The sequence below is a fragment of the Carettochelys insculpta genome, chromosome 1 (assembly GCF_033958435.1).
Source record: "Carettochelys insculpta isolate YL-2023 chromosome 1, ASM3395843v1, whole genome shotgun sequence".
NCBI lineage: Eukaryota > Metazoa > Chordata > Testudines > Carettochelyidae > Carettochelys > Carettochelys insculpta.
Window position 1 is genome coordinate 108,375,093 of NC_134137.1, and position 27,784 is coordinate 108,402,876.

Consider the following 27,784-nt stretch of genomic DNA (forward strand, 5'->3'; position numbering starts at 1 on the left):
TGCTGATAATGGGCCACATCCTCCGTGACGGAACAGACTTGTCAACTCTGGCCCTCCCCATGACTGAGACTCCCTCTTTAAACCTTCCTCTGGAACTCCCCACACTCATGCATCTGTCGAAGCAGGTCTTTGCCCACGAAAGCTTATGCTCCAAAATATCTGTTAGTCAATAAGCTTCAACAGCCTCTGTAGTCCATGCAGTCTAGGAACGCTGGCCTATTGTGTAAGGATAAGAGGAGATGAAGATACCTGCTTTGTGGGCATATGTTGTGGAGCTTCCCAGGAAACTGAGTTGCCACCTAAATAGTCTCCCTGTTCCCACTTAGCCCTGTATTTTTTGATAACCTGGTACATCATCCCTACAGCAAGAGCTGCAGAGGATGTGACAATTACATGAACCTTTTTGCAGCTGCAGTAGACAGAGAGGGGAGTAGCTAAGTCACCCCCCTTCTCTCTGAGTTCTGTTATAGACCTGACAGCAAGAGAGATCTCTTTGGGGTATGTAGGGATATTGTGCCGTCTTTTCCCAGCTGTTAAGTCTGTCAGGGACAAATGTTCACTCCTCATGAGTATGACATCAAGGAAGACCTGCCTATACTCTGCCTCCCTGACATTTCCTAGTGCCTGAATGCCCACACAGCACTCAGACTGAGCAGAGTCAGAGACTCCATCTTTGGAAAAGGGAACACGTGCTACCCTTACCCCATGATCAGCTTTCACAACTGGTCAACCCAGGCAGGAGGAGGAGCCCTGTAGCTTTGATATGGTAGAAGCTCCTGGGTCCGGGTCTTGGTAAGGTTACACCTTTAGGACACTCAGAATGTTGTTACAACTAGTGAGAACTGTTGCAATGAAAATGGAATGTATGCTGTATTGTTTGAAATAGACATTATAAAGGAAGGTCAAACAGGTCACATAACCCAACCTAAAATTTCTAGCCAACCATATTTCTCTTATTTCTGGCCGCAATACTTTTGGTTAAAGCACACCCATATTTAAATACTGAGAGCCCTATGTTGATACAACATTGGTATCCACATTTGCAGCCGCAAAAGTGATTTGTGGATATCTCCATCCACAAAAATGATTCGCAGATATCTGCATCCACATAGAGGGACGGTGATTCTCATGGATATAAAGCAGACAGCTGCACATTTGCAGAGTTCTAGATACAAAATTGGTATCCACATCTGTAGCCACAAAAATGCCCAGCAGATATTCGCATTCACATCAGCGGATGCAGGTACCTGTAGATATTAAGTGGATGTCTGCAATTTGCTGGGCTCTATAAATACTCTGGAAAGCAATAGGATAATTGTGTATATTGTACAGATCATGGTGCTTTCATAAGGCCATGATTTCACAGTTATTCATGATCTGACCTTGGCAGAATGATCACGCTCCTCCTTTTATGTTGTGTTTTGTCCCTTTTCTTGTATTCCTTCCCCCACTCAAGGCTAAGATTTATGAGAAATATTCAGGGGACTAATTCACTGAACTTTTAGGCACTCTCTACTTTCCACAGCTGCTAGTAAATGTCACTTCTGCTCAAAGAATCACGGCAGTGCTCCAAAAGTGAGGTCTGGATAATTAGAAAATCCTGGGTTGGCTCCCAGGTTATAACAGAAAAGGTGACCGAGGAGTGGGAGTCAGCCAAGAAGTGAGTGATTTTGCTGAGAGCCCAGTCCAAGGAGATGTGAACTATGCTCAAATACCATGGATGTTAATGACAAATGAGAATTTCCAGGACTATATTATAACTGGCTGTCAGCACCTTAAAAATGGAAAGTGCTACTGTGATAAAAAATACTCAAATTGATTGCTTTTTCTGGATTTTAGCTCACTATTGCAAATTAGCAGGAAGACATTAAACCTCAGAGTGTATAAAAAAAGACACCATCTTGCTTCTGCTCCCACTTCATGTACAAAAAACAGGAATTTTCCTCTGGACATATGTGTAGAATTCTGATTGAGGTATCGAAGTTACCTATGTACATAGGACTACACATCAAAAGCTGTCCTAGTCTTTTCCTGTTCATCTGTGCTATTTTTGTTTTGTTCTCCCTCTTTAAATCTCCAACCTATCATTTTAATGGTAACAGGGCAACTGTGCTGTTTACTTAGTTGATCCCTTCTAAAAGAACGCAGAAGTCCAATTACGACTGTAATGCTACCTCTGAATTTAATCCTTGGGGTACTGACTTTTTTTTCAAACTATTAAATTGATTCCTCATAGCAAAATAGATATAAGATATGCTTTCATTTAACATAAATATGTTTTGCATTAATAAGTAAAAAAGAACATAAGAACAGCCATAATGGGTCAGACCAAAGGTCCATATAGCCCAATGTCCTTTCTGCTGACAGTGGCCAATGCCAAGTGCCTCCAGAGGAGTGAGCAGAACAGGTATTTACTGGATGATCCCTCTCCTGTCCTCCATTTCCAGCCTCTGACAAGCAGAGGCTCAGGACACCATTCCTACCAATCCTGGCTACTAACCATTGATGGACCTAACCTGCATTAATTTATCTAGCTCTTCTTTCAACTCTTAACAAAGTCCTGCTCTTCACAACATCTTCTGGCAGCGAGTTCCACAGGCCTACCCTGCACTGCATGACGAACAACTTTTTGTTAGTTTTAAACCTACTACCCATCAATTTATTTGGTGGCCCCTATTTCTTTTGTTATGGGAACAAATAAATAATTTTTCATTGTCCGCTTTTTCCAGTCACGATTTTATAGACCTCTATTATATCCTCCCTTAGTCTCCTCTTTTCTAAGCTGAAAAGTTCCAGTCTTTTTACTCTCTTCATATGGCCCCTTTCCAAATCCCTGTTGGCCTTCTCCGGACCTTTTCCAATGCAAATGTATCTTTTTTGGAAAAGAGATGACCACATCCGTATGCAGTATCCAAGATGTGGGAGTACATGGCTTTATATAATCTGCATCTACATTATCCGATAACATCAAATTTAAAGGAGTTAGCTCGACATTAAAACGTCACTGTCTTCACTGTAAATGTCATTAGCTTGAATTAGTCTGCCCTAATATCGAAAACAAAATGTTGATATTAACAAAGGGGTATAGCATCAGTCTTGAGTTTAAAATATCAAATAAAGGCAGTGTGGAAGCACCATGTCTTTCATTCAAATTTATTAGCATTTATAAGTGTCCCCTATGTATCCCACAAAGCTATGCACTGCACCTGGCTCCCAGCTCCCTGCTACTAGTGGGCGCCAGGAAACTGACAAGGGCTGCTGCACTCCTGCTGCCAGAGCCAGGCAGCTCCAGCCACATGGGGCCAGGCACCCTATAGCCAGGCAGCTCCACGGCCAGGTGGCTCCTGCTCCGTGGGGCCAGACGCCCATGGACAGGTGCCCACCCTGAAGCACCCTTGGCCACCTGTGACCAGAAGCCTCCAGCCAGCAGGCTCCAGCGGCTCTTCCACCGGAGCCAGTGAGTGGCAGGGGTTTGTTTGGTTTTTTGCAGAGGTTCTCTTTTGGGAAGGGGGAGTACTTTGGGTGGCTTTCGGGGGGAGGGGGTTGTTTTGGGGAGGTTGTTGATGTTTGGTGATTTCAGTGTGGAAGCAATGTGTCAAATTTGTTGGGAGCCTGTAAGAAGTGAGGATACTCAAAATCGAATTTAAAAGCAAACAGCATGATAAAATTGATTTTAATAAATTTGAATGTATCTCGTAGTGTACATGTAACCACAGAGGCAATAAGATATTCTCTCTTATTCTCTATCCCTTTTTTAATGATTCGTAAGATTCTGTTTGCTTTTTTGACTGTTGCTGCACACTGACTGGATGTTTTGCCTGTGTCTAGACTGCAGGGAACTGTTGGCAAAAGATACGCAAATTGCACACCAGGACAGTTCTGTCAGGAGAGGCTTTTGCAACATTTGGCCCATCCAAATGGGGCCAAATGTCAGAAAAACACCCTCTGTCGAGACATCCCTTCTTCCTCATGGAAGGAGGTGTATAGGGATGTCAATAGAATGGTCCTGACCAGCAGATCTCTTCCAACAGATCTCCACTCTGGACGTGTGCTCTGTCAACAAAACTTCTGTCGACAGAATTTTTGTCAACAGAAGCCTGCAGTCTAGACAGAGCCTTCAGGGAAATATCCACAGTGACTCCAAGATCTCTCTCTTGGGTGGTTATAGCTAAATTTTGTATTTATAGTTAGGACTATTTTACTTTACTTTACATTTATCAACATGAAATTTCATTTGCCATTTTGTCACCCAGTCACTTAGTTTTGTGAGATCTTTTTGAAGCTCTTCGCAATCTGTTTTGTTCTTAACTATCTCTAGATCTGAGGAAGTGGGTCTGCCCCACGAAAGCTCATCACCTAATCAATTATTTTGTTAGTCTTTAAAGTGCTACGTGACTGCTGGTTTGTTTTATCTTGAGCAGTTGAGTATCATCTGCAAATTTTGCCACCTCACTGTTTACCCCTTTCCCCAGATCATTTAATAATAGGTTGAATAGGACTGGTCCCAGTACAAACCCTTGGGGACCACCATTAGCTCCCACTCTCCATTCTGAAAACTTAACATTTATTCCTACCCTTTGTTTCCTGTCTTATCACCATATGGGAAGGAGAGCATCTGAGGAAAGGAGAAATGCCAGGAGCTCTGGCATGGCAGCAGAAGGCCCTGCAGGGTAACTGTCCTACCTATGGAGTTCTAATAGGAGATTGCCCAAAAAAGGCTAAGGGCCCACGTCTATTTCAGTTTTCCCATATGTAAAGGATAATAATGCTTCTGCCTCTTGCATTTTGTGAAATATTAAGTGAAGGGGTCTAAGTGCAGTATCATCAAGGGAAGAATCAGTAATATTATGCTATAATCAGTTAGAAATCATCTAACCTGAAAGGTTGCTCACGGTAAACTCAGGTCCTCGGCTCACTTCTGTGCGATGAGTGAGGATGGTCTGATCACCTCTATAAAAGGGGCTCAACCTGTTCTGTCAGTTTGTCTCCTTGTAACAAGCTTCCATTTCTTTTAGGGCTATTTTCACATATCAGTACATGTTTTGTGTGTTCATCAGCGTGCCCTTAAATTCACCTGCCCTTGTGAGTGGATCATTTCTGCCCTCTGCCAGGTTTTCAGATGGAGGGGGGCATAATACATAAGCTCGTTCCCACACAGTGTGATGAAGTGTGGGTTTCATTGAACTTCTCTGCTCCCCCCCTCATCCTTGTATTTAATTTGCTTTTTATTGTTTGGTTTGGCTCCTTCCTAAGGCTACACAAGACGAATCAGTTTGATTCATGTGGGAACTAATGCTCCTTGTTTTACGGAGGGATGTTAAAAAAACAAACACAAAATAACATATAATTTAAAAAGGTTCTTTTAGGAAGCTCATATTTTCTGTTTTCCAGGGAGCCTTCACTTTCCATGGGAGTATGATAGACATGCCATTACTGAAACAGGCTCAGAACATTGTTACGCTTGCCACAGCCATCAAGAAAAACTGATCTAGTAAATGAAGCTCTCACCATGTGGCCAGAGAAGCAGTTTTAAGGAACGACTATACAACTTTGGGGAAAATGTAAATACATCCGATTTAAGCAGAACTCCATTTACATTTCTGCAGCTCTGACATAATTTTTCTTGCCAGACCCACTAATTACCACAAGTATGTCCAATTTAAATTAGTGCTTGCTCCAGCGCAGCTTGTGTGCTCCTTGGTTTGGATCCTGGAGTGAAGTCATATTGCTGTAGATATGACATCATCATAATTATTACAACCACAGGATTATGACTTCACTAGGGGACAGCAGCAACATCTGGGTTGGTACAAAAATCAGCTCTTCTAAAATCACAGAGGGGACGAAAACCAGGTCAAATGCATCTGTTTATCTGTGCTTTTCCCCACTCCTACAATATTTGCTGTCCTCGAATTTGTCTTCTGAAGGGCAAACTCTTGCAAAATTATTAACAGTTCAAATCCTTGTAATGAAAATCATTTTCCTTGTGTGAGCTTTTGTTCCTGCTATAAATGTACAACAATCATTAAAAAATGAAAGTGCCCTAATGCCAGACTCTTGACTTTTTTTTTTTGTTAAGTGGGTGGCATTCAACCCCTTTCCTCCGACAAAAGTAAAGACCAGGACGGGTTGAACGGCAATAAACTTGTGGAGTTGGGGAGACACAATGCAGCAGAACTCGTGCATATGGTCTGGAGTCAGATTTGCATCACATTAGAGATACGGCTCCAGGTCATATGGGCCGTGTGGTTAACGGGCTTAGCAAAGCTGTTTTGAAGAGGTTAACCCAGCTTGTAGTAAGGGTAAATAAACATAACAACCAGCCATTGTTCTCTATTCAGCATGTACTCTTATATCGAAGGCTAAAGGGTATTGAAGCCGCGGAGGATCAACTTGTGGTTGCCAGAGGACTCCAATGAAGTTTGAAACACCAACAATCAGAGATTTTGTTTCTGTTCCTCATTAAATCATGAGCTTTTGTGTTCAGACTATGAACGACTGTTCTTTAAGAAATTACCAGAATGGGAAGTTTTAAACTATGCACCCCCCTTTTCATGACCTCCACAGCAGCAAGGCTGCCGCGCTCAGACACACTCCGCGGGGAAGGCTGTTCTGTTGATTTAAATTTGTAAATAGAAAACAGTTGTTAGTTTCATTTTTCACCGCCTCCCTCGCCCCTCAGCGGCTGGTGCAGGCGGGCCCGGGGCTTTTGCCTCCCCTTCGCTCGGCGTTTCTCCCAGCCCCGGGCTTTTTATTCGCCTTCTGCGCTACAGCACCGGCCTTACATGGGTCGGAGGGAGTTAAGCGAGGGCCCGAGGCGCTGCGGGAGCGCCAGGGTCAAGCCCAACCCGGGAGCGGCTCCGATTGCTCCTGCCCCCCGCCCCGCCCCGGGAAGGGAGCGCAGGACCGGGCAGGAGCCCAGCCCCGTCCGCTCCGAGCGAGCCGGGGCAAGGCCGGGGAGGGGCGCTCCGATCTGCACCGGGCTGCCGCTGAGCCCCGGCGCGCTGAGCCTGCCCAGCCCCTCCAGGGAGCTGCCGGCCGCCCCGGCTCGGTTGAGGCTGGGCCCCTGAGGCTTTGTCCGGCGCCACGGGCCGCCCCGGGTCCTGCACAGCCCCCTGGAGGCCGGATCGGGCCGGGGCAAGGCAGAGGAACAGCCCCAGGGCGCAACGCGGCCACGGGCAGAAGCTGCTCCCCGGCCAGGCGAGACGGGCGGTGTATGGCGGCTGCAGGGCGGGGCCGGGGCCGGACAGATACGCCTGGGGCTGGCCCCTGTGTAGGATGGAACCGCTTTAGGCGGCGCGGGGCGGCAGCACCTGTAGCCGCAGGGACACGCCCAGGGCGGGATCGGGCGGGGACGAGGAAACCCCAGCGACGTCCCCGGAGTTACTAGCGGGCCCGCAGGGCAGGCTGGAGACGCTGCTGGGGCCGGGTACGGTGGAGGTTGCAGGGCCCAGGGAGCGGCCTGAGGTGACAGAGCAGAGCCGCGCGCGCGGCTGGGAGGACAGAGCCAGTCCCGGGGAGAGGAGCTGCCGGGCCCTGCCGCTGGCTGGTCTCCCCTGGCTGCACCACTCCCCGCCCCATGCAGTGTCGCCCTTTCCCCTAACCCGGCGCCCCGCCTCCCACTGCAGCAGGCCGGGGCTCAGCGCCGGAGCTGCCGGGCCGCTCTAGCCCGGGGGACGCAAAGACAGTCGGGGGAGAGGGGAAGCAGCCAGGGCTCAAAGCCACAGGCCTGCCCCACTGAGCCCTCGCGCCCACAGCGCCCCCTGCAGCGAGGGGCAGCGCCGGCGGGAAGAGCCACGGCCCCCGCCTTGGGGCCGGGCGCTGGCGGCTGATGCGCGCAGTGAAAGACTACCCGCCTCCCGGCCGCCTGGGCCCGGCCCCGCGGTCATCGCCCCGCGGGTGGGACACCCGAGGAGACCATTAGCCGAGCTCCTGGGAGGGAAACGACGGCTTAGAAAGCGAGCCGGGCGGCGGCGCTCCCGCCAATAAATCCCCACGTGCACCGCGAGGCGGCCGGCCCGGCGCGGGAGGCCGAGTTTGCGGGATCTTATCATTAATCTCCCCAAGAGCCGCGGCGCGCAGGTGGTTTTATCCCCCGAGCGCCGCGCCCGGGGCAGGGGCGAGCCTAGAGAACGGCTCCGTTGCTTTCCCGCCGGCGGCAGGGGAAGAGGTCAGGGCCTGGCTCCAGCCGCGGCTCCCCGCGCAGAGCCAGCGCGGGGCCAAGCCAGTTTCCTGCCCCGGTGGCGGAGGCTGCGCCCAGCTGCGGGTCTCCCTGTCCGCCGGGGAGCGCCCCGTGGGGTCCGGTTCTCGTGCGCCCGGAAGGCCGCTGGGGGCCAAAGCCGAGCGGCGGGGATTTGTGCCTATCGCTGAGGGCGGGGGGCGCCTGGCGGGGCTGGGCTGCAGCGCGCTTGTGGGAGGGACCCGCAGCCGCGAGCCGGCCTAGCTAGCCCGGGAGGAACTCAAAGCGGGGCCTTCCGGAGCCCAGTGCCGGGGCCGCTCGGCTACTGCTGCGGAGTGGAGGGGAGTCGCGCTTCCTGCCGCTGGGGGCGTGATCTAGGTGCCACTGCTGGGCACAGCGAGCCACGCCCCGAGGTGCAGGGCTGCCAGCAGCACCCTCCTGCCATGCCACGGCCCCTCCCTCCCTGCCGCCCAGCGCCGGGGTTCAGAGGGGAAGGGGACAACGTGGAAAACGAAGGGCCCTCAGCTGCGGGCGTGAGCACCTGCGTGCCCCGCCCGCCGTCCCTTTCGGGGGGTAGCCCTGCACTCGCGCGACAGTTGCCGCTCACAGGCGGCGGGAAGGGGCGCCCGGGAGGCAGTGGCGCGGGCTCCCCAAAGCAGAAACGCCTCTGCTCCCGAGCTGCTGGATGCCCTTTGCAGTGTCCTGTGCAGAGGTGTATGCGCACGCGCACGCACACACACACTCTCTGCCCGGTGCAGAGGTGTATGTACACACAGTGCTCTGTGCGGAGGTGTATGTACACGCGCGCGCACACGCAGAGTGCCCGGTGCAGAGGTATTTTTCTGGGTGCTCCTAGGGAAAGGAGCACTTCTAGTTCCGTGCCTGGAATCTGGGCTGAGCATGTAAATGCCACCACCTGGGCCACTTGGCTGCCACAGGCAGTGAGCCCTGGTGTCCAGTAGGGTGTTGTCTGTGTGGTCCAGGCCTGCCAGTGGCAGAAAGAAGCCCACAGCCTTTGGGTGCTGCCACTTGGCCCCAGTGGAGCTTGCCTGGAGCTAGCCCACTCCATGCTCAGGGCTGTCTGGTTTGGCTCCTGCCTAGTCTGGCCCGCCCCGGGCTGCTCTGCTCAGGGCTGCCAAACAGCCAGACAGCTGTGGCCAGGTCACTGTTCCCCAGGCCCTGGTGCGCCCAACAGGCGAGCGGGGATGAACCCCAGTGCCAGCCAATCCCATGGCCAGGGTCTGGCTCAGGCACATCAGGCCTGGGGGAGGTCAGAGGGAGGGGCTGGAGCCCAGCCAAAGGGCATGGCCTGCCTGGGCACTGCGCTGAGAACTGCTTGTGCAAGGGTCTGGGGAAGATGCAGACCCCAGCTGTGGCAGTGCAGGCTGGGCTGGAGGAAGAGCTGGAGTTACCAGAGCTGCCTTGGGGAGGCAAAGCACAAGCCCCTTTTCTGCTGCTCAGAGCTAGTGGTTTGTGTTTGGGGCAGGTGAGCGGTAGTGGGAGGGGGGGGCGGACAATTTCTTTGTGTGGCCATCTGAACAAGAGACACACCCAGCCTGCCCTGCAGCTGGCAGACTGGCAGCAATACCCCCCCCAGGCCAGCACCAGAGAACACCTGTTCACCAGGCTGGGGCCCACTTCATTAGTCCCTGCAGAGAGCAGCCACCCGAGAGAGCAGGTGGGGCAGGGGGACAGCGCTGCCTCAGCCGCCCTTCTCAGGGCCAAGGGGTGCAGGGGCTCCACCTGGGCAACGTGTGGCACAGTGCTTCACAATCTCTTTGGGCTCAGGGCTTGGTTGTACAGCCTGGGTGGGCTCTCACAAACCAGGGACCAGCTGGCTTGCTAGCCCTTTCTCACCCACACTAGCTGAGCAGGTGCTAAGTACTGAATACATAAGGCCGGGTACCAAGGCAACAGAGCCCAGGGCTTCTGGACCCTGGAACCAGACTGGGCACAGTTACTCACTGGAGGTGTGCTACCTGTGGGGCTGCAGGGCTACTGAGGTTTAGCCTGGTCTGGCCACCTGGCACATGGGGGTGTCACAGGCCCCCCTGCCACCCCACACCCCAGGCACCATCTCAGGTTGGCAGCTGGGTCAGACCCAAGTGGCACTGCAAACTCACACACAAGATCCTAGGGCCTGGTGTTGAGCTCAGCCAGCCTCACTGCAGCCGCTGTTATGGTGTGAGTGCCAGGCAGGCTGTGCAAGTCCCCACTAGGCTCCCAACCCCGCGTCGTCCTTTGACACATGGTGGTGCCCCACATGGGGAGGGGCCCCTGCCATCCAGAGTTGCTGGAGCCCAGGAGTTAGGGGGCACGCCCCTAGGCCACCCCTCTCCCACGCAGGCTTGCTCCCACCAGCACGGTTCCATGGCTGGCTGCTGGAGGCGAGCTGGGGGTGGGCAGCTGTACTCTTTTAAACAGAGATGTTCAGGGCACCGCTGGCTTTCTAGTTTGCCAGCCCGTGTCTGTGTGTCTGTCGGTCTGTCTGACTGTAATGGTGGCAGATCAAAGGCTGCCCCATGTCCCGCAGAGCCCAGGACAATCCCACTCCTTTGTCCACTGTTGCTAGGAGCTCAGGAAACTAAGAGAAAGTGTAAGGAGCATGTTAATCAGACTCGTTACAGTACAACAATAACGTCTCTCTCTGATAGTCAGCCCAGCTCCCCTGTCCAGCACTGGGACCAGAGGCACCTGTGCCGGATAGGCCAACCTGTACAGAGCAATGTGCCCAGGGCAGGGCCCTCACACTCACCAAGCCTTGTCCCACCACGGTCTGAAAATGTCAGGCGCTCGTCTGCAGCACACGCTAACCACTCTCCGTGGGCAGCCAGCGGGGCCACGCCCTGGGTGACAGGGAGTGTGCTCTCCCTCAGCGGTGTAACACTTAGCACTGGGTGGCTGTGCCGGCAGGCACAGCAGTGGCAGAGCCCGGGGAGGGGAGCAAGCCAGCACTGAAGTGCCACTTGACATTGACATGGTCCAAAGGAATTCTGCCAGTAACAAAACCAAATGTGACACGTAACATGCACCGGTGGCCTTCACAGTGCAAAGTGCCCTCGTTTAGCATAATCGCCCCCGCACCCCACCCCCCGAGGCTTGGAGCCCCTGACGCACTGGGAACATAGCACTGCTGCTAATATTAAGACTGCTAGCCCAAGCTTTAGTTAGCAGCTCCCAAGGCAAAGCTTGCCCCAGGTCACACCTCACTACAACAGCTTACAGTGACCTAGGATACAGTTATGCTGTGCAGTAAAGTAACACTGCCAGCCAGAACAAGAAGAAGTCCTGTGGCACCTTATAGACGCACAGATATTTTGGAGCATGAGCTTTTTTTTTTTAAACCTGAAGCCCACGAAAGCTCATGCTCCACAATATCTGAGAGTCTATAAGGTGCCACAGGACTTCTTCTTGTTCTCAAAGATACAGACTAACATGGCTACCTCGCTGATACTGCCAACCAGAGCAGCCTGGCTTGACTGCTTGCTGGGAGTACTTTAGTCTGGCAGTATTTTGGCCCAAGGCCTGTCTCTTTTGTTAATGCTTGTGCCATTCCTAGGACAGAGTTGGCTATCAGCAGCAGCAAACAAAAATTGTTCACTTGGATGCATGGTATGTAAAGCCACAGCTCAGCTTCATGTAGGGACAGGATATGTCTTTGAAAATACAGCATGTTCCGCTGATTCCTACTCTGACTCCCAGGTCTTGTCATAATGTACTGTAGAGCAGGGATGGTCAATTACTTTTTGTCCAGGTCCAGATTGTTTGGTCACAATATGATCCAGGCTAGACTCCAGCGAACATCACCATAGAACAAAAATAACAATAATAATAGTAGTAAGTAAATACGAATATTTCAGGGTCCATTCAAAAGTGTCTGGGAGATCCAGATGTGACCTGTGGTCTGGCTAATGACCACTCCTGCTAGCACATTGATACATGCAACACTATAGTCCCTGAGCTATAAGGGAAGACTGGAAGAATTGGGCTTGTTCAGTTTGGAAAAGAGAAGACCAAGAGGGGGCATGATAGCAGTTTTCAAAGGCTAAAAGTGGATTACAAAGGAGGAGAAAGAAAAAATTGTTCTCCTTGGCCGCTGAGGCCAGGACAAGAAGCAATGGGCTTAAACTGGTGCAAGGGAGGTTTATGTTAGCCATTAGGAAAAACTTCCTAGCTGTCAGGGTGGTCAAACACTGGAATAAATTGCCTAGCGAGGTTGTGGAATCTCCATCACTGGAAATATTTAAAAGCAGCTTAGACAAACACCTATCGGGGATGGTCTAGACAGTGCTTGGGCCTGCCATGAGTGCAGAGAACTGGACTTGATGGCCTCTCACGATCTCTTCCAGGTCTAGGATTCTATGAAAACATAAGCGAAACCCAGCCCCAGGCCTGGCTTAGTTGAGGATATGGGGAAAAAAAAATGTAAAATTTTCAAAGTGCTTGAAAACTCACTTCCCAGCCCAGTCCACATTTTTGAAATCTTACCCCTTTGTACCATCACTGGCTGGAAAGGAGTGAGGAAAGCTCTCTCTGCCCATCCTAGCGAAAGGTAATGCACAAACTGTTTGCTGAGATGATAGTTCCAAAAAACAAGGGGCCAAACCAATTAGCTTAGGAATGAAGCCAGCTTGAAAATGTGTATTCAGCAGCATGTGGTACAGCTGTGATGGGGTGATAACAAAAGATTCAAGAAGAAAAATATTGGCATTCAAAAGGGGTTGTTATAGAAAGATCCTATGAAGAGGCTGGCTGTAGAAGGTCACCAATGAGGAACTATATAGAAAGATAGAGCCAAAAGAGCCCCTACTGCAGAAGGTTATAAAACAGAAGCTACAGCTATTTGAGCATAGCTGCACAATGAACGATGAATGAAGAAAATCAAGACACTGGTATTTGACATGGTGGACGGTTCAAATAGGAGAGGCAGACCCCACAGAGAATGGATAGATGATATAGTAGATTGGGTGCTGAGCCCACGGTTATTGATGCTGATGAAACCGTGCCCCTCCCCCCATGCAAGCAGAGCGCCCTTGGGCGCCACGTGGAGCCTGGCTGGAGCAGCGGCCTTGGCTCAGAGGGTTTGCCCAGCTTTCCCCTCCCGAGTGAGCAGGCGCCTGGTTTCATGCAGCCAGAGGGCCGGGGCAGGAGGGCTGAGCCTGTTCCTTAGTGTCTATCTCCCCTTAGCTGTCCCCAGGCTTGCAGCGCGCTGCCACCTTCCTGGCGCTGGAGCTGCTGCTGGAGCACGGGCGTTACAACCTGGCCCGCTTGCCCCCTTGTGTGCTCCTAGTAGACTGCCAGAGCAGCTGTTGTTTGCTGTGGGGCCTGTGCAGCCCAGGGACAGCCACAGACAGGGGCACAGCTGGGGAAAGATGTGGCCAAGATGCAGCCCTGTGCAGGGTGATCGGTTTCTTACACAGGAGCCAAAGCTCCAAACTCAGTGCACTTTTTCTGGTTGGGATTAGTCTGGATTTGCAGTGCAAGCTTCAGACAATGTCTTAGCAGGGCCAGGAAACGGGAGTTCAGCAAGATGGCATCAGTTTTAAAACTGCCACTAAAGCAAGTCTGGGCTAAGCAGCACCTGAAAAGCTGTGAGTGCCAGAAAGGGAACAGGCTCAGCCATTCCCTGGTGCTTGCACTGGACTGGCCATCCACATTTGGCCAGGGAAGTCCCATTTGGTGGCAATGCACAGGCCAGGCCTCTCTGACGCCCTTCTTACTGAGGGTGGGGTGAACAGATGCGCGCTGGCTTTTGTTGCATAACATTCATTTGGAAGGAGAGGCTCGTTACCATCTTTTGATTGCCTCCTCAGCCATGAATCACCCCACCTTGGACTAAAGTTGCCCTTGAGAGTAAATGTGGCAGAGATAAGGGCTGAAGGGACGGGGAGGCAGCTCCAAGCCCCAGGGCTCTCTCCCTGTGTGTTCAATCTGAGCCAGGGACCTCCACTGTGTCCCAAGAGATGATGAATACAGACAGTGGTAACACCACAATAGGGATTTTTACACTGCACTGATTGGTTTTGCTGCTGTATTTTAAGCATCTCTCCCAGCCCCCAACGACTACCTGATTTCACCAAAGAATGTTGTTTCAAAATACACAATGAATCCACTAGCAGCAGTGTGCCTGAAACCACTGCAGGCCCTTTAACATGAATTTATTCATTTGCACTTACAAGTTTGCAGCTCTCACTAGCCATATGTGCAGCTGCACACATTGTATATCACTCAGCAGACACTGCAGGTTGTGCTTTGTTTCGGTTAGCACAGCTGTGAAGGTAGGTTCAAAACACACTGGCTGCTTTTCAGCTCAATCCTATTTTCTTTGCACCCCCCAAATTCCCAGCCAGGCTTCAGGCAGAGCTGACAGAGCTGCATGGGCACCAGTTTCCCATTTTTCCAGCAAACTAGCTAAGCTTTTTCTCCCTTGGGCGCTTGCCATTCAGTCAGCAGCACAAAAGTGACAGCACGGAAGTAGACCAATGGCTCAGTCTCTGGAGTGGATGCAGAATGGACCATGTGTCCCTGAAGCTGAGGCTGCCCCTGCTTCCAGAATGGTCCCTGTTGGCTTTACACAACCCTTGGTTTAATTAATAACAGAGCGAAAAGCTGGGCTAGTCTATATACTATCAAAACAAAGGCAGTCAAGTAGCTTTAAAGACTAGCAAAATAATTTGTTAGGAGATGAGCTTTCATGGGACAGACCCACTTCTTCAGACCGTAGCCAGACCAGACCAGACTCAATATTTAAGACACAGAGAACCAAAACCTGTAATCAAGGAGGACAAATCAGAAAAAAATGGTCAAGGTGAGCAAATCAGAGAGCAGAGAGGCGGGGGTGGGGTGGGGAGGGAGTCAAGAATTAGATTAAGCCAAGTACGCAAAAGAGCCCCTATAGTGTCCCAAAAATTTGCATATGCAAACTCGACATTTTAACACATGGTTTGAACCGGGATGCAAGTTTTCTGGGACACAATAGGGGCTCTTTTGCATACTTGGCTTAATCTAATTCTTGACTCCCTCCCCACCCCCCGGCCTCTCTGCTCTCTGATTTGCTCACCTTGATAATTTTTTTCTGATTTGTCAACCTTGATTACTGTTTTTGGTTGTCTGTGCCTTAAATATTGAGTCTGGTCTGGTCTGGCTATGGTCTGAAGAAGTGGGTCTGTCCCATGAAAGCTCACCACCTAATCAATTATTTTGTTAGTCTTTAAAGTGCTGCTGGACTGCTTTTTGTCTTGGTTTAATTGTGATTGCGGGGGGACACTGCAGTGTGGTTACCTGAAGAAGCTGGCAGCAGCCTGGCGGAATGAATGGCACATCGATACCCTGCTGAGCCTGCCACATGCTGCTGACCAGTCTCCCCCCAGTCTATGAAGCCTCTCAGTGAGCACCTGGCTGGAGCCAGATTGCCTTGGCTTGGATCAGCTCCATGTAGGGTTAGAGACTCCCTGGGCAGTGTGGAGATTGGTGTGGTTCCAGGCAGCTTGGCAGTCCAGCTGGCTGTGGCAAGGCACAGACCAAAGGACTAAGTGAGCATGTAGAGATAGCAAGAAAAAGTGTGCCAGTGAGTGAGGGGAAGCGCCCATACCTTGCGGGGAGGGAGCTGGAAGGAGAGGGAGAGGCCAATGGAGCAGAGGAGCAAGTACAGCGAAGGAAGAAAAGGGATGCCAAACATAAGGAGGGAAACAGCTTTCCCTTCTCTCCTTTCCCCAGCTGGAACAACTCTCCTATGCCTGCCTTGCTAACCCCTACCCACACAGCCAGCACAGTAGCTTGCTCCATACCTTGAAAACATAGTCATGCTCTACGACAGTGATGGGCCACCCCACCCCCGGCACTTCAGCTGCAGGGAGCTTGTGCTGGGTCAGGTCTCCCCATTTCCCTCACAGCTTTTCCGGTGGAGGTCACACCCCTACCTGGAGCTGGTGCTTGTGGCCTCCTAAAACACACAGCTGTTCCCAGTCGCTCCCACAGGTCAGCCCTGTGGCTAGAACCTGCTGCAGAGCTCGCCATTCCTCCCACTAGGCAGGCGGCCATGCTGCCAGTGACACCTCCATGCTGCTCATTACTGCCCCCCCAGAGGGGAGACAAGCACAGCCACAATGAACGCTGAAAGCGGGAGCACCGTGTTCCAAGGATGACTCAAGCCCCTTGTCCTGAGTTGCCCACACAAAAATGCAGAGAGTCCTGACCAGGGCATTTCCACTGAGCAGCAGTCAGCGGCTAGTGCAAGGAACCATGCCAAGCCCCACTTCTGGGCTTACCAAAGGCTGTGGCTGGTATCTATGCAAGCTTCATTCCCTTGGACCACAAAAACAGATGGTCTGCAGCACAGACATTAACAATGGTGCAAGGAAAAGCTGCCTCCTTGGCCAGCATCGCAGCCATATCCACACACAGCACTCCCACTGAAACCAGTCACAGTGGTACGGGGTGACAGGCCAACAGGGTATAGCATCATTCTAATAAAATCACTCCCCATCTGCGGCAAGTTTCATTGTGAGTCTCAGAGGCCATCACAAGCATTAGTCAATCACGCCACAAGCCTCCCTGTGAAGCACAGCTCATTCTTTCTATTGTGCAGCTCAGCTAGGAAAGCACAGAAAGGTTAAGAAGTTTGCCCAGGGTCCCCCAGGAAATCTGTGACAGGCCTGGGAATAGCACCCAAAAGCCTGACCTGCAGCAGCCCGCCACAGTAACCATTAGAGTAACCTGGCACCTCCCTTCCCCTCACAAAAATCGCCTTAGGTGAGGGAAATTTAGTGCTCTCTGCATGGGACAAGCTTTCAGAACTTGCTGATTTGTGCACAGCCACATAACTGGGTTTGTTGATGGAGGCTCTTTCCCTTAATCATTCCCTTTTTGCTGCAGGGCTTCTGGAACTAGCCCTTTTCCAAACAAAAATACCTAATACGGGATGCTTCCTAACACTAATGGCAATTGCTCTTGTGCAGAAGAATCGTCTTCAACCTCTATCAGTGCTACAGTAGCAAATTCCCCTAGAGCTGTTAGCCTCCAGTGAGAAAGCAGTCAGCTGTATCTCTCCAGTTACTGATCTTAATTGGGGCGGATTTAGACTGTGTCTTCTGTTAAAATGAAGACCCTCTTCTACACTGCTTGAGCATCAGTGACTCAGGAATAAATCCAAAAGTACTAGCCACAGTGGCCGACCGCTGCCTATCACTGCCCTTAGGGCTCAGACAATGTTTGTGGTGTACTACATGGCTCACACGCTTCAGGGCAGGTCGCTTGGGGTGTGTGAGGTTACAGAAATCAGGGCAAGAGCTTGGGGATACCGGAGGCTCTGAGTAGGAGGCGAGGCATGTGGGCGTGCAGGACTCGGCTGAGGGTGAGCTCAGAACAGAGAGTGCAAGAGACAGAGCAGGAAGTTGGGAGGTGTAGGGCACTTAAAGTAGGAACTGGGGGGGCGGTGGCCACCAGGTTTGCCGCAGGGTTGACCCCGGGTGGCAGGCACTATGTCAGCTGGTTCCTGGGGCTAGTATGCTTGCTGCCTTTCTGTGGTCATCTGTAAGCATAATTGTCCCTGCTATGAGACCCCTCCCTTTCCATTTGTTAAGCAACAGTCTCATTCGGTGCGCATCCCTTTGTCCTGGCACAACCAAGCCCTGCCTTGGCTTTAAGTTACGAAAAGAAGACGCTGCATACCACATTTGGTGGTCCTAGCTCTTACCACTTATGAGGAATTCTTGAGCAAATGGACTCATGGATGGACATACACACAGACAGGTGCACAAACTCTCTCAAATATATAACATATAAGGCCCTTGCAGTTAATATTTCAGTAATGAATGCACAACATACTGAAACTTCTTTTACAAGATGCAAACAGTTCTTTCTTCAGTGGAACACTGAACCAAAACCACCAAAGCACTAACATTTTGGCTACATTCTGTCTAACGTTGTGTTTATTTGATGAGACCAAGTCTAGTCATTAATTGTTGGTAGTATCTTAGGTGATTTATGTCATGTTTTTATCTACAGTAATCTATTAAAATGGCACAAAATGTCGAGTCAGTCCAATTACAAAGTGCTTTGGGGGCATTGCTGGATGTGAAAAGCGTTGTCCAAATTGAAATGTGTTATGTTCAGCATAATGGCCTAGGTGGCCAGGTGGCAAGAAGCACTTTTCACCATGGACAAACTGTGAATTGCATTTGGAATGAAGTTGATTTGATTAAAATCTGCATTGCTGAGCCTCCTGCTGGCGGCCACCATTTTTCTGAAAAGTGACACGGTCTCTGGCATTGATGATAGGAGAACTCCTATCACAGACTGTAAATCAAGTTCCCAGTGCTGTCTAGACATCAGAATTTTATAGGGAACAGTATGGGCCATGTCTTGCATGCCCCACGTACTCCCCTGGCAGATGGAGTGTGGTGTGTTCAAGGAGTCCAGCTTTGGGTCCTTGTGTGTTTTAATGAGTGGTGTTATCTTCGTCACACAAGGAAGGAAGCCATTTTTAAAACTGACATTAAGACACACTATTGCTGATGTGACTGAGGACATCATTTTTCAGCAAGTTGCTGGGCCCGGCAGATTCAGCAAGCCCTATCGGAGCTCCCAGCTTGCAGCTGATCACCCAAATCTCCCACTGATGTCAATTCTGCTCTGTGGGGCTCAGCTCCTGGCTCTCTGCTAGGAAACTGTAGAATGGAGGCTCCCTACATGAATTTTCAGCCAATGTGCTGAGGGGAATGGAGATGCAGTTTTATATATATATATATATATATATAGTTTAAAGGTCTGATGTTTGCCAGCAGTTCTTCTTTATAAGCCTTTTTCTATTGCCTTCTAGTCTTTAGAGCCGATTCTTCTTAATCTAATCCTATGGTCATTTCACACACAGAACCACCATTGAAGTGCCATTGAAGTTAGAGAGTTTTGCATGGAAAGGAAATGCAAGATGAGCCTGTTCCCTTCGTCTTTTGACATTAGATTTTTTTTTCTTGGTTTATGTTCATTTAGCACCAAACCAGCATTGTTTTTATAAATATACTTAGAGTGATTCCTCTACAGCACAGGCTAATCATTTTTCAGCTTCTGAACTATAAACTCACAAAAGTCTAGAAACACTGCATCAGTAAACCAAATTAGCTCTTTGCGGGCACTTGCAGTCTATATGGTAAAATATATTTTTAAGAACTTCCTTGCTTCGTATTAACCCTTTACAGTGGCACACTCCATCAGCTTCTTCCTACAGGGTCTGGGCCCCTAGGAGACAGGACCCTCTAGGCTCATAAATAAGTAATATACATTACGTGACCTGAGGCTGTGAGACACACCAAGCAAAGGAATAAGCAGTCAAGTAGCACTTTAAAGACTAGCAAAATAGTTTATTAGGTGAGCTTTCGTGGGACAGACCCACTTCTTCAGACCATAGCCAGACCAGAACAGACTCAATATTTAATAAAGTGCTACTTGGCTGCTTTGTGTTTCGATAGTGTACAGACTAGCACGGCTTACTCACGGTTACTATTCAAGCAAAGGAATGAAATTCAGAGCTACAGGTGACAGGCTCATTGTGTGCTTTCCCTCCCCCACAACAGTATGAGCCAAAGGTGGAGTGTCAAGCCTCTGCTTTGAATTGCCTGACTTTTGTCAGCCTGTCTCTCTACATTATGGATGCAGTAGCAGCTGCTTATTGGCCAAGAGCTGCATTGGATTTTGCCATCTCTAAGCTCCCGGATTACCATCATTCAAATACCCCTATTTATGTACTTCTGTAGCTGGGTGGAAATGACACTGCCGCAGTGGATTTATTTCTCCTCTAGAGAACACCCTTGCTTACCACTACCATCACACACAAGTAGCTGAACAACAAACATGCTCATTTCCAGAAAAGAATCATTGGGCCCTCGCCCAGACAACCTGATGGTGATGTAACATAGCGTTTCCTGCTGGTAAAGTGGCATTGGCACCTTTGAAAACCACTGTGACCTCAGGCATCTGTACATCAAAGGCCATTTCCACAACCTGGGCTTCATTAGCTTTCACAGTTGACGTTACAGTGGCAGTACTTCCTCAGCCTCTAATGGAAAACACGCTGCTCCATTTGCTGTTGAAGTGTTAAAAGTCCCTCTTAACATCAGTTTCTGTGAGGGGGCTTCATGGGTACCCCAGTAAAGTAAAACAACTTATGGTGTGGGAGCTGAGCTCAAGCTATTCTGTGCATTACTCCAGAGCTCCATATTTAGTGTAGACGGGAGTTCCACTTGAGTAAGAGCTGCATCACAGGGCCTTTGGGCCTGTCAGGCCCCTAGCTGGGGACTCTACTTGCAGCTCCTGAGAACTGAGGGGAGGATTTCAAGCTTCCGTAGCAATGGCTTCAGAAAGGGGACTGGGCAGTCCGAAGGGAGCTCTGGGGTCCGTCTCACTGCAGTAGGAGACGTGGCAGGCCACACCAGGTCCTGAAGAGGGAGAGGTGGGTCAGAGAGGAGGGATGGTTTTGTGTTTAGGGTAGCAGGCAGGTCCAAAGGAGATTTAGGTTCAGTTTCTGACTCTGACATGGCCTTTGGATATGATCTTGGGTAAGTCACTTAGGGTGTGTCTACACTTGCATTCCTCTTTTGAAGAGGTATGCAAATGAGGTAAATCAAAAATGCAAATGAGGTATAAATTTGCGTGCTTGGCAACTCATTTGCATATTCTTCTTTCAAAACAAGAAAGCCAGTGTAGATGCTGCTCTTTCAAAAGTAAACCCCATCTTCAAAAGAATCCTTCTTCCCTTTATTTAATGGGATAGGAATAAGGGGAATTTGAAGGTGGTGGGGTCCTCTCTAAAAGACCACCCCCCCGGTCTGGACAAGCCGCACAGTGGTGAGCTGCAACAATTTTGAAGTGCCGCAGCCACCGGCATTCTAATGAGACACTGAATATGTATTTCATCGCTTCATTAGTAAACTTCGAAATGGTCATTTGCACGGCCATTTTGAAGATTTGGGATAGTGTAGACATGGCTTTAATGTCCTCTTCCCTCTCAGCCCACCCTGTAAAAGTGATGTGGAACTAACTTCCTTTAGCTGCCTTCTCTATTTAGAGCATGAGTTCAGGGGCTGTCTTTCGCTCGGTGTTTGTACTTAGTAAAACTGGGGTGCAGCCACATCATTGCTGTAATAATAAATATGAGACTAGAATGTCGAATATCACAGGGAAGTAGGGGTTGAGGGAGGGAGGGGTTGGGGAAGCTTCAGAGCAGATTTGGGAGAGGCCAGTCCAGAGAGATGTTCTTGATCCTATGAAAATACGTCTTCCCTATTTGGAAAGGTGAGGCACAGCAGCCTGGCACTGCAAGCCTGGGAGCACGGGAGCTATGCGTATGAAGGGGTTTGTAGTGGGTAATATATGCAATTTGTATCAGAAGTTATTAATACGCTAGGGTAGGAAAGACGAACTCAGCTGCAGGGCTGTTTTCTGCTGTCCTCATTCTAAGTGTGCTTCTTGTGAAGGGCTAAAGCTGCAGGCGCATTTCTCTCTGAGTAAGGTGGTGCTGGTTTCCTCTGGTACCAAGAAAGGCTGTTATTGTGAGCCTCCAGTTTGGGTCAGGGGGAGGAAGGCTGATTGGGGAGGGGTGGGGCTGTAAGGGATTACAAAACTGGTCACTGACTAAGCTTCTCGCTATGGAGTTGGGACTTTGTTCTCACTGGAAATCTCTAGAAAGACTGGGGATCAGACTCCTCCATGTCCATGAGACTATCAGTCAAGATTATATGTATGGCAGTGTAAGGTAACGCACACATTTCTTCCAACTTGGACACGTGATGCAGCTCAGAAGTTGGCTCTGGGAATTTAACCTAATTCAGGAGGTTGTTCTAGTTTTAAGATCTTATTTTAGTGATAAGAGCTCACACCGGCTTCAGAAGCTGTAGTTTGGGGTAGGAACTCAATGCAAATTCGAACTAGAACTGATAGTAGACCTCAGCTGAGTGTTTCAGTAACAAGCACTTTTGCTTTACAGAGGGTTTTAAAGAGGGAAATATATATTTCTTATGAAGCTGCTGCTGGACTTTTATAAATTAAGGTAATAGGCATCCAAAGATATCCTATATTAAGATTCTCTTATCTACTATATATTTGAAAGAGTTTATGTCAGTCTGTTTAATCAAGAACTACTCCTAAATGATAAGAGTTAGGACTACCAAATTCAGTACACAGCTTTCTTTTGTCATACCCTAAAGCAGGAGTGTCCAACCCACGGCCCGCGGGCCGCAAGCAGCCCTGGACAGCTAGTAATGCGGCCCCACAAGATAGTAAACTTTTAACATTATTATGTGATTTATATACATTAACTATATTATATATTTTATATGCGACCCAAGACAATTCCTCTTCACTCAATGCAGCCTAGGCAACCCAAAAGGTCGGACACCCATGCCCTAAAGTAAGGGAAGGGTTTGATTGTGCCAGGAACATGAAATTTGTCTGGAATGGGATTGAAGAAACAGACTCACCAAATCAAATACAGTCCTCAAAACTGATGTAACTCAGCGAATGCTGAAACAGATGGAACCAAGATGAGGTATAGAATGGCCCTGGAATAGGATTGCTTCTCAAAAACACCACAAAAAAGAGTTAAAAATTTGCCATAGTGCCAGAATGCCCTGTTTTGGCACAGTTAAATCAATGCTTAATATCTGAAAACTAGAAGAAAATGTAATTGGAAACAAAACTGAGTTTAGCCCTTTTTTGTTAGAACATAAATTATAAGGAAAAAAAAAACACACTTGATGGACTTCCCACTGAACAAATTTGCTCAAAAATGTTAACAATCCCTTTTTTAAAGAAATCTGAAGTAAACATTAGCTTCATAAAAAGAACACTGTAGTTTTAAAAAATACAGTCATTTAAATAAAGCATGTACCTTTTTCTTTTATTTAAAAGAAATCTTAATTGGGTTAAGGACCTGAGCGCCACTGGGTAAATGTGCAAGCAGTCTATATTTTTAATTAACTGATGTGTCTTTTTGCCCTTTCCCCTCCCCACCCTTGTGAATCTGTGGCACACTGCACACGTTACAACAGGAATCCAACGTGACAATGTACAAGCATATAAGAAACTGAGGTCATTGCTGCAACTTTTTCTAGTCTTCATCTGAGCACTTTCTACTGCAGTCTCTGAAAATACATAACATTGGTCCGTTACAGTAGCTTTTCTCACATACTTGTGTGTGTTGGTGCATGGGCACGTGCGTGGGAAATGTGTGTCATTGTAGCAGGGCACTGGACAGTGACTCCCGATAGTATTTTGCTGTTTTTGTTGCTAGTGTTGTTTTTAGAATCTGTACGCACAAAAATGCGTTACAGTGTATGACAGCATAGTTTGTTTTTCAGTGTAGGCTCCAGTCCTGATGTTCAGTACATGGCAGGACCCAGCTCCTAGGATTAGCTCCAAAGCCCACTGAAGTCAAAGTGAGTTTTAAATTCAGAAGGGCGACAGCCTAACTGAAGTCTAAAAAACCCTGGAGCCACAAAGTCATCCCGCTGAAATAATGGGGAAAAAAAAAAGAAAAGAAAAAAAAAAACGCTTCATCTGTGTTGCCAGCAAGATTTGACAGAAATGAAGGGAGGCAATCCCAAGAATGCTTATACCTGCCTCATGCTCCAGGAGAACCGCAAACCCTGCCAAATCTGTCAAACTCCAAGACCTGCTGGGGTTTACAGACTTCCCTCAGCTACCCCAAGCAAAACCACAAGTCCATAAAGAAACCTTTGCAGTAAAACCATCTGCCAGGAGTTTGAAGCCAACAAATTAGTTATTTTAAACACCTTTCTATTTTGAATTTCAAGATGCCTTCCTCACATTGAGGTGCTCCCTCTGTGTAATGTGTTACGAAAGCCAATTTTCTGCAGAGATCTACCCCTGCAGTTCTTGACAGCAGGCTAAAACCTTCAGCCCTTACTCAGACTGAACTCCTGCTGATTCAAGGGGAACTTGCATAACTGGACCGCATAAAGATGGCTGGAGGGGCCCCTATATTTCCAAGCTGCCTCCAGACCTGTGTCTGACGCCACAATGCAATGGGAGGATAGCCTGGGTCACCCAGCTTTGCATCACAGACTCCTCCAGGTCACTCTGCTGCTGTCATGCCCAGTGGCCCTACTGCACTCAGGTCATTGCAAGTTTCAATGCTACCACTCCTGCCATGGCTGCATGGTGCCAGGCCAGACTACCCCAAACCAGCACAATTGTTTCTGCTAAGACAGTGGCAAGGGTTAAGAGGCGGCACTGTGGGCAGTGTTCCCCGTAAGCTGAGCACTTGGGTGGCTGCCCAGGAGAAACTCAGCTGCCACCCAGCTGATTAGCAGAGCGCCCACAACCACCCACAGTGGGCATCACGGTTCTACTGGTGGTGCACATCAACACAGGCCTGGGTGCACACAACAACCTGTGTCCTGCCCCTGGATGGAATAAGTGGGAACACTGGCTGCAGTAAGGGATGAGCCCTTCAGTCCGGGTGATCCCTGCTAGCTGTCACCTTTATTCCTTCACTCTGATGTCTTTTAGAACAGGCCGTGAGTGGGGTAAGGGGCAGAGCCCAGCACCCGTACCACTCTCACATGTGTAGGAATCATGGGGACAGTGCCCCTGAACATCTTTGGGTCTCCTCCTTCTCTTCCCAGCTGGCGTTTTTTGTGCTCATCCTGTCCCCATGAGCCTCACCCTGCTCATCCTTCTGTTAAAACAGACGGGATGCATGATTATTTTAGCGAGGCCACTCCCCCAGCCCTGGCGTTCATGGCTGACCAGCCCTCCTCAAGACCCGAATTCATCTGCTCCCCTCATAGCTCAATGTGTGGCTGACGAAAAGCAACCCTGCAGCTTACACAAACCTCTAGTCAGCCACACCACAGAGGCCAGCGCCCAGCCCTGCAGTGGCTGACGGTAACACCCTTAGTGTGCCTGTACCCACGGCAGGAAGGGACACTAGAGGGGTCTAGCCTGGTTTTTCCTCCCTCACTTTCCAAGGCTTCTAGGAATTCCTGCTTTTAAGGGTAATATAGTTGATTGTATATTACTCAATTGCAGGCCCACGTTCTGCCCCGACTCGCAAACCTGGCCATGGACCCTTCAGTGAGTTTTCAGCTTCTTTTTATGCTTCCCCCCACTGGTGAGTGCCTTTGGCAACCATCTGACTGAATTAGCATAGCAGTGTGTGGAACCGCATCCTGTTACAGGCTGTGTCACCATAATCCTTTCAGCTGAAATCTGTGAAAACCATAATCAGTTGTTACATGTTCATGGTGATAGGACCTTCTATACACTTAGATAAATAGTTGACGACTTCTTAAAATCTGTAACACAGATGGCAACCTCAGCGTACAATTTATTCTGTGTCAATGAGACATGCTAGGCAATTGGCAAACATGAGTATGGTCAATAAAGCCAGAAATAAATCAAAATGATTTTCTACTTAAAATATGGGAATGACTAATAAAGCTGAAGACAAATTCTGTCGCGGTTTCAATAAGCAATAATCTCATCAAGATAAAAGCAGAGCTTTACAAAAGACCTATAATGAACTATAGATTTTGAAACCTAAAAGCTGCTGTAAACTGAAATCCTGTTATATTGTATTTTAATTCAGATTACATAAATGGATCATCAGCTTGATAACACAAAGCATATTTAGGGCCTGATCTTTCAAAGATTTATGCATATGAGACCTTGTAACTCCTGGCTGGGTCTTTCACTGGGTCTTTGGAAACAGAATAGGGTATTATAGCAGTGGGACTAGTGCTTATTGTACAGAAAAAAAAAAGAAAAAAGAACAACTAGTAAATCAACATAGCTGGAAACTAAACCTGACTTTATCTCTGACGGAGAGTGGGGTGGATGCAAAGCAGAAGACGGAACACAAATTGGATATGTTATCTTGAGCTGTAGAACAACTGGCTCAAAAACAGACAATTTAACAGAGAGAAATGAAAGTATCATAAAGGAAAACAAACAGCTACCTGCAATGTACAAGACCAGAACTTCACCTGCTGAGCCTTCCCGTGGGAAAAGACTGAATGTACAGCATCAAAAATAGGGCTCCAAAAGCACTGGGCCACGTTTAGAAGTGGCATAAATGATAGGGTAAGTCGCAGATCAGAAAGATTGTAATTCACTTACTTGCTGCCAGTGTGTGCACATAAAAGCAATGAGATAGGAGGGACAGCAACTAGCAGGGGTGTGCAGGATAAACTGAGCAGGCCCAGCGCATTTATCTGCCACCTTCTTGTTCCTCTTATTTGAGCCTTATCCTGCTACACCTCCATCCCCTTCACCCCTTTGCACAAACGTACATGCTGCCTTAGAGCCCCTGCACCAAAGCATATTCCTTTCCAGGGAGCATGGCAAGTATTTTCATTACCTGCCTTCATTCAATGGTTCTGTTCTGGGGATGCAACTTCAAAGCTCTCCAGAAACTGCCTAAGAGCTGCGCTAACAGAAAAGCCTGAAAGTATGTTCTGAATCGGCACATTCTCTGTCCACCCTAACTGCCGCCCTGGTGCGGCAAGGTTCTGCTTCTTTGGATGTCTATCACAAGGACAAGCCAGAAAGAACCTCCTTTGACGTTCAGCTCCTAGGCTGAGTCTGCAGAACTAGCAGTGACAACAGCTCTCCCTTGGAACCTGACTGAGCTAGCATTGTGCCCGAGACACAATAAAAGGGAACGCTGCACCGACATGTTTAATGAGTCATGTTTCAGAGTAGGTCCAATACTAAAGGGACGCAAGAAGATGGTAGAAGCAAAATAAATACCTACGTAAAATTTAAAAAATAGATATTTTTAGATAATTAGGGAAATGTCCTGAAGACTGCTTTCTAGGGAAAATATCTGGAAGTTTACCTCTGTTAAAGAAAGAAGCCACACACCCCAGTTTTGTCTGACACGTCAAAACCAATATGCAAGCTCCCCTGCTTTGTGGCTGGCTTTGAAGCACTAGTCCCAGTGCTGTGTTTTCATGCTAATTGCATTGATTATAATGGTGCATGGATAGTTTGTGTAAACACGAGGCAGCCATTTAGGCTTCTGCTCCATTGGAAAGAGGAAATAAATGTTTACCAAAGGGAAACTGAAAACATTGGCAGGGAGAGAACTTTAATCTCCAAGTTGGAATGACAGCATCATGAATGCTGAGGATTAAAAATCATTTTCACGTGGACGCTCCAGTTTCATCCCATGGCCCTTGATTTAGTTCAGGGAGCCCAAGCATTGGACTCTTGGAGTTAATTTCTATGCAAGAGGCAAAATGCAATTCCAGCACCGTCTTTCTAGTCTGTGACTGGAAATGAGAGCTAAATAAAAGCATGCCTGTTGTGGGAGGGTTCAGAACAGGATGCGTGAGAGCCTTTCCAGCAGCAGATAAGCCCCACTCCATCGTCAGCGCCAAACACCAGAGCCCAGGTCTGAGGCTGGGTTTAACTCACACATGTACACATATGTAAGAATTCACTGTTTTTACAGTTTCTCCAGAAGTGCAAACCCTACTGAGGAGGCAAATGAGCAAGAGCGAGGTTCTAGAGAATATCCTAATTATATTAGACAAGCCCCCCCAGACATAAAATGCTACAGCCTCAGCACGGTACACACTGCAG

At 48.8% G+C, this 27,784-nt stretch overlaps 1 protein-coding gene across 2 annotated transcripts in view; it reads left to right on the plus strand.

Annotated features, from left to right (window-relative positions):
- CLYBL (citramalyl-CoA lyase) overlaps positions 1-6,340 on the plus strand; it is a 250,714-nt gene extending 244,374 nt beyond the window's left edge. For both annotated transcript variants that reach the window (XM_074983124.1, XM_074983133.1), the window contains exon 8: positions 5,392-6,340. In XM_074983124.1, coding sequence (XP_074839225.1) covers positions 5,392-5,487 — 96 coding nt within the window. In that variant the 3' untranslated portion in view covers positions 5,488-6,340. The remainder of the gene's footprint in view (positions 1-5,391) is intronic.
- The last annotated feature ends 21,444 nt before the right edge of the window (positions 6,341-27,784 follow it).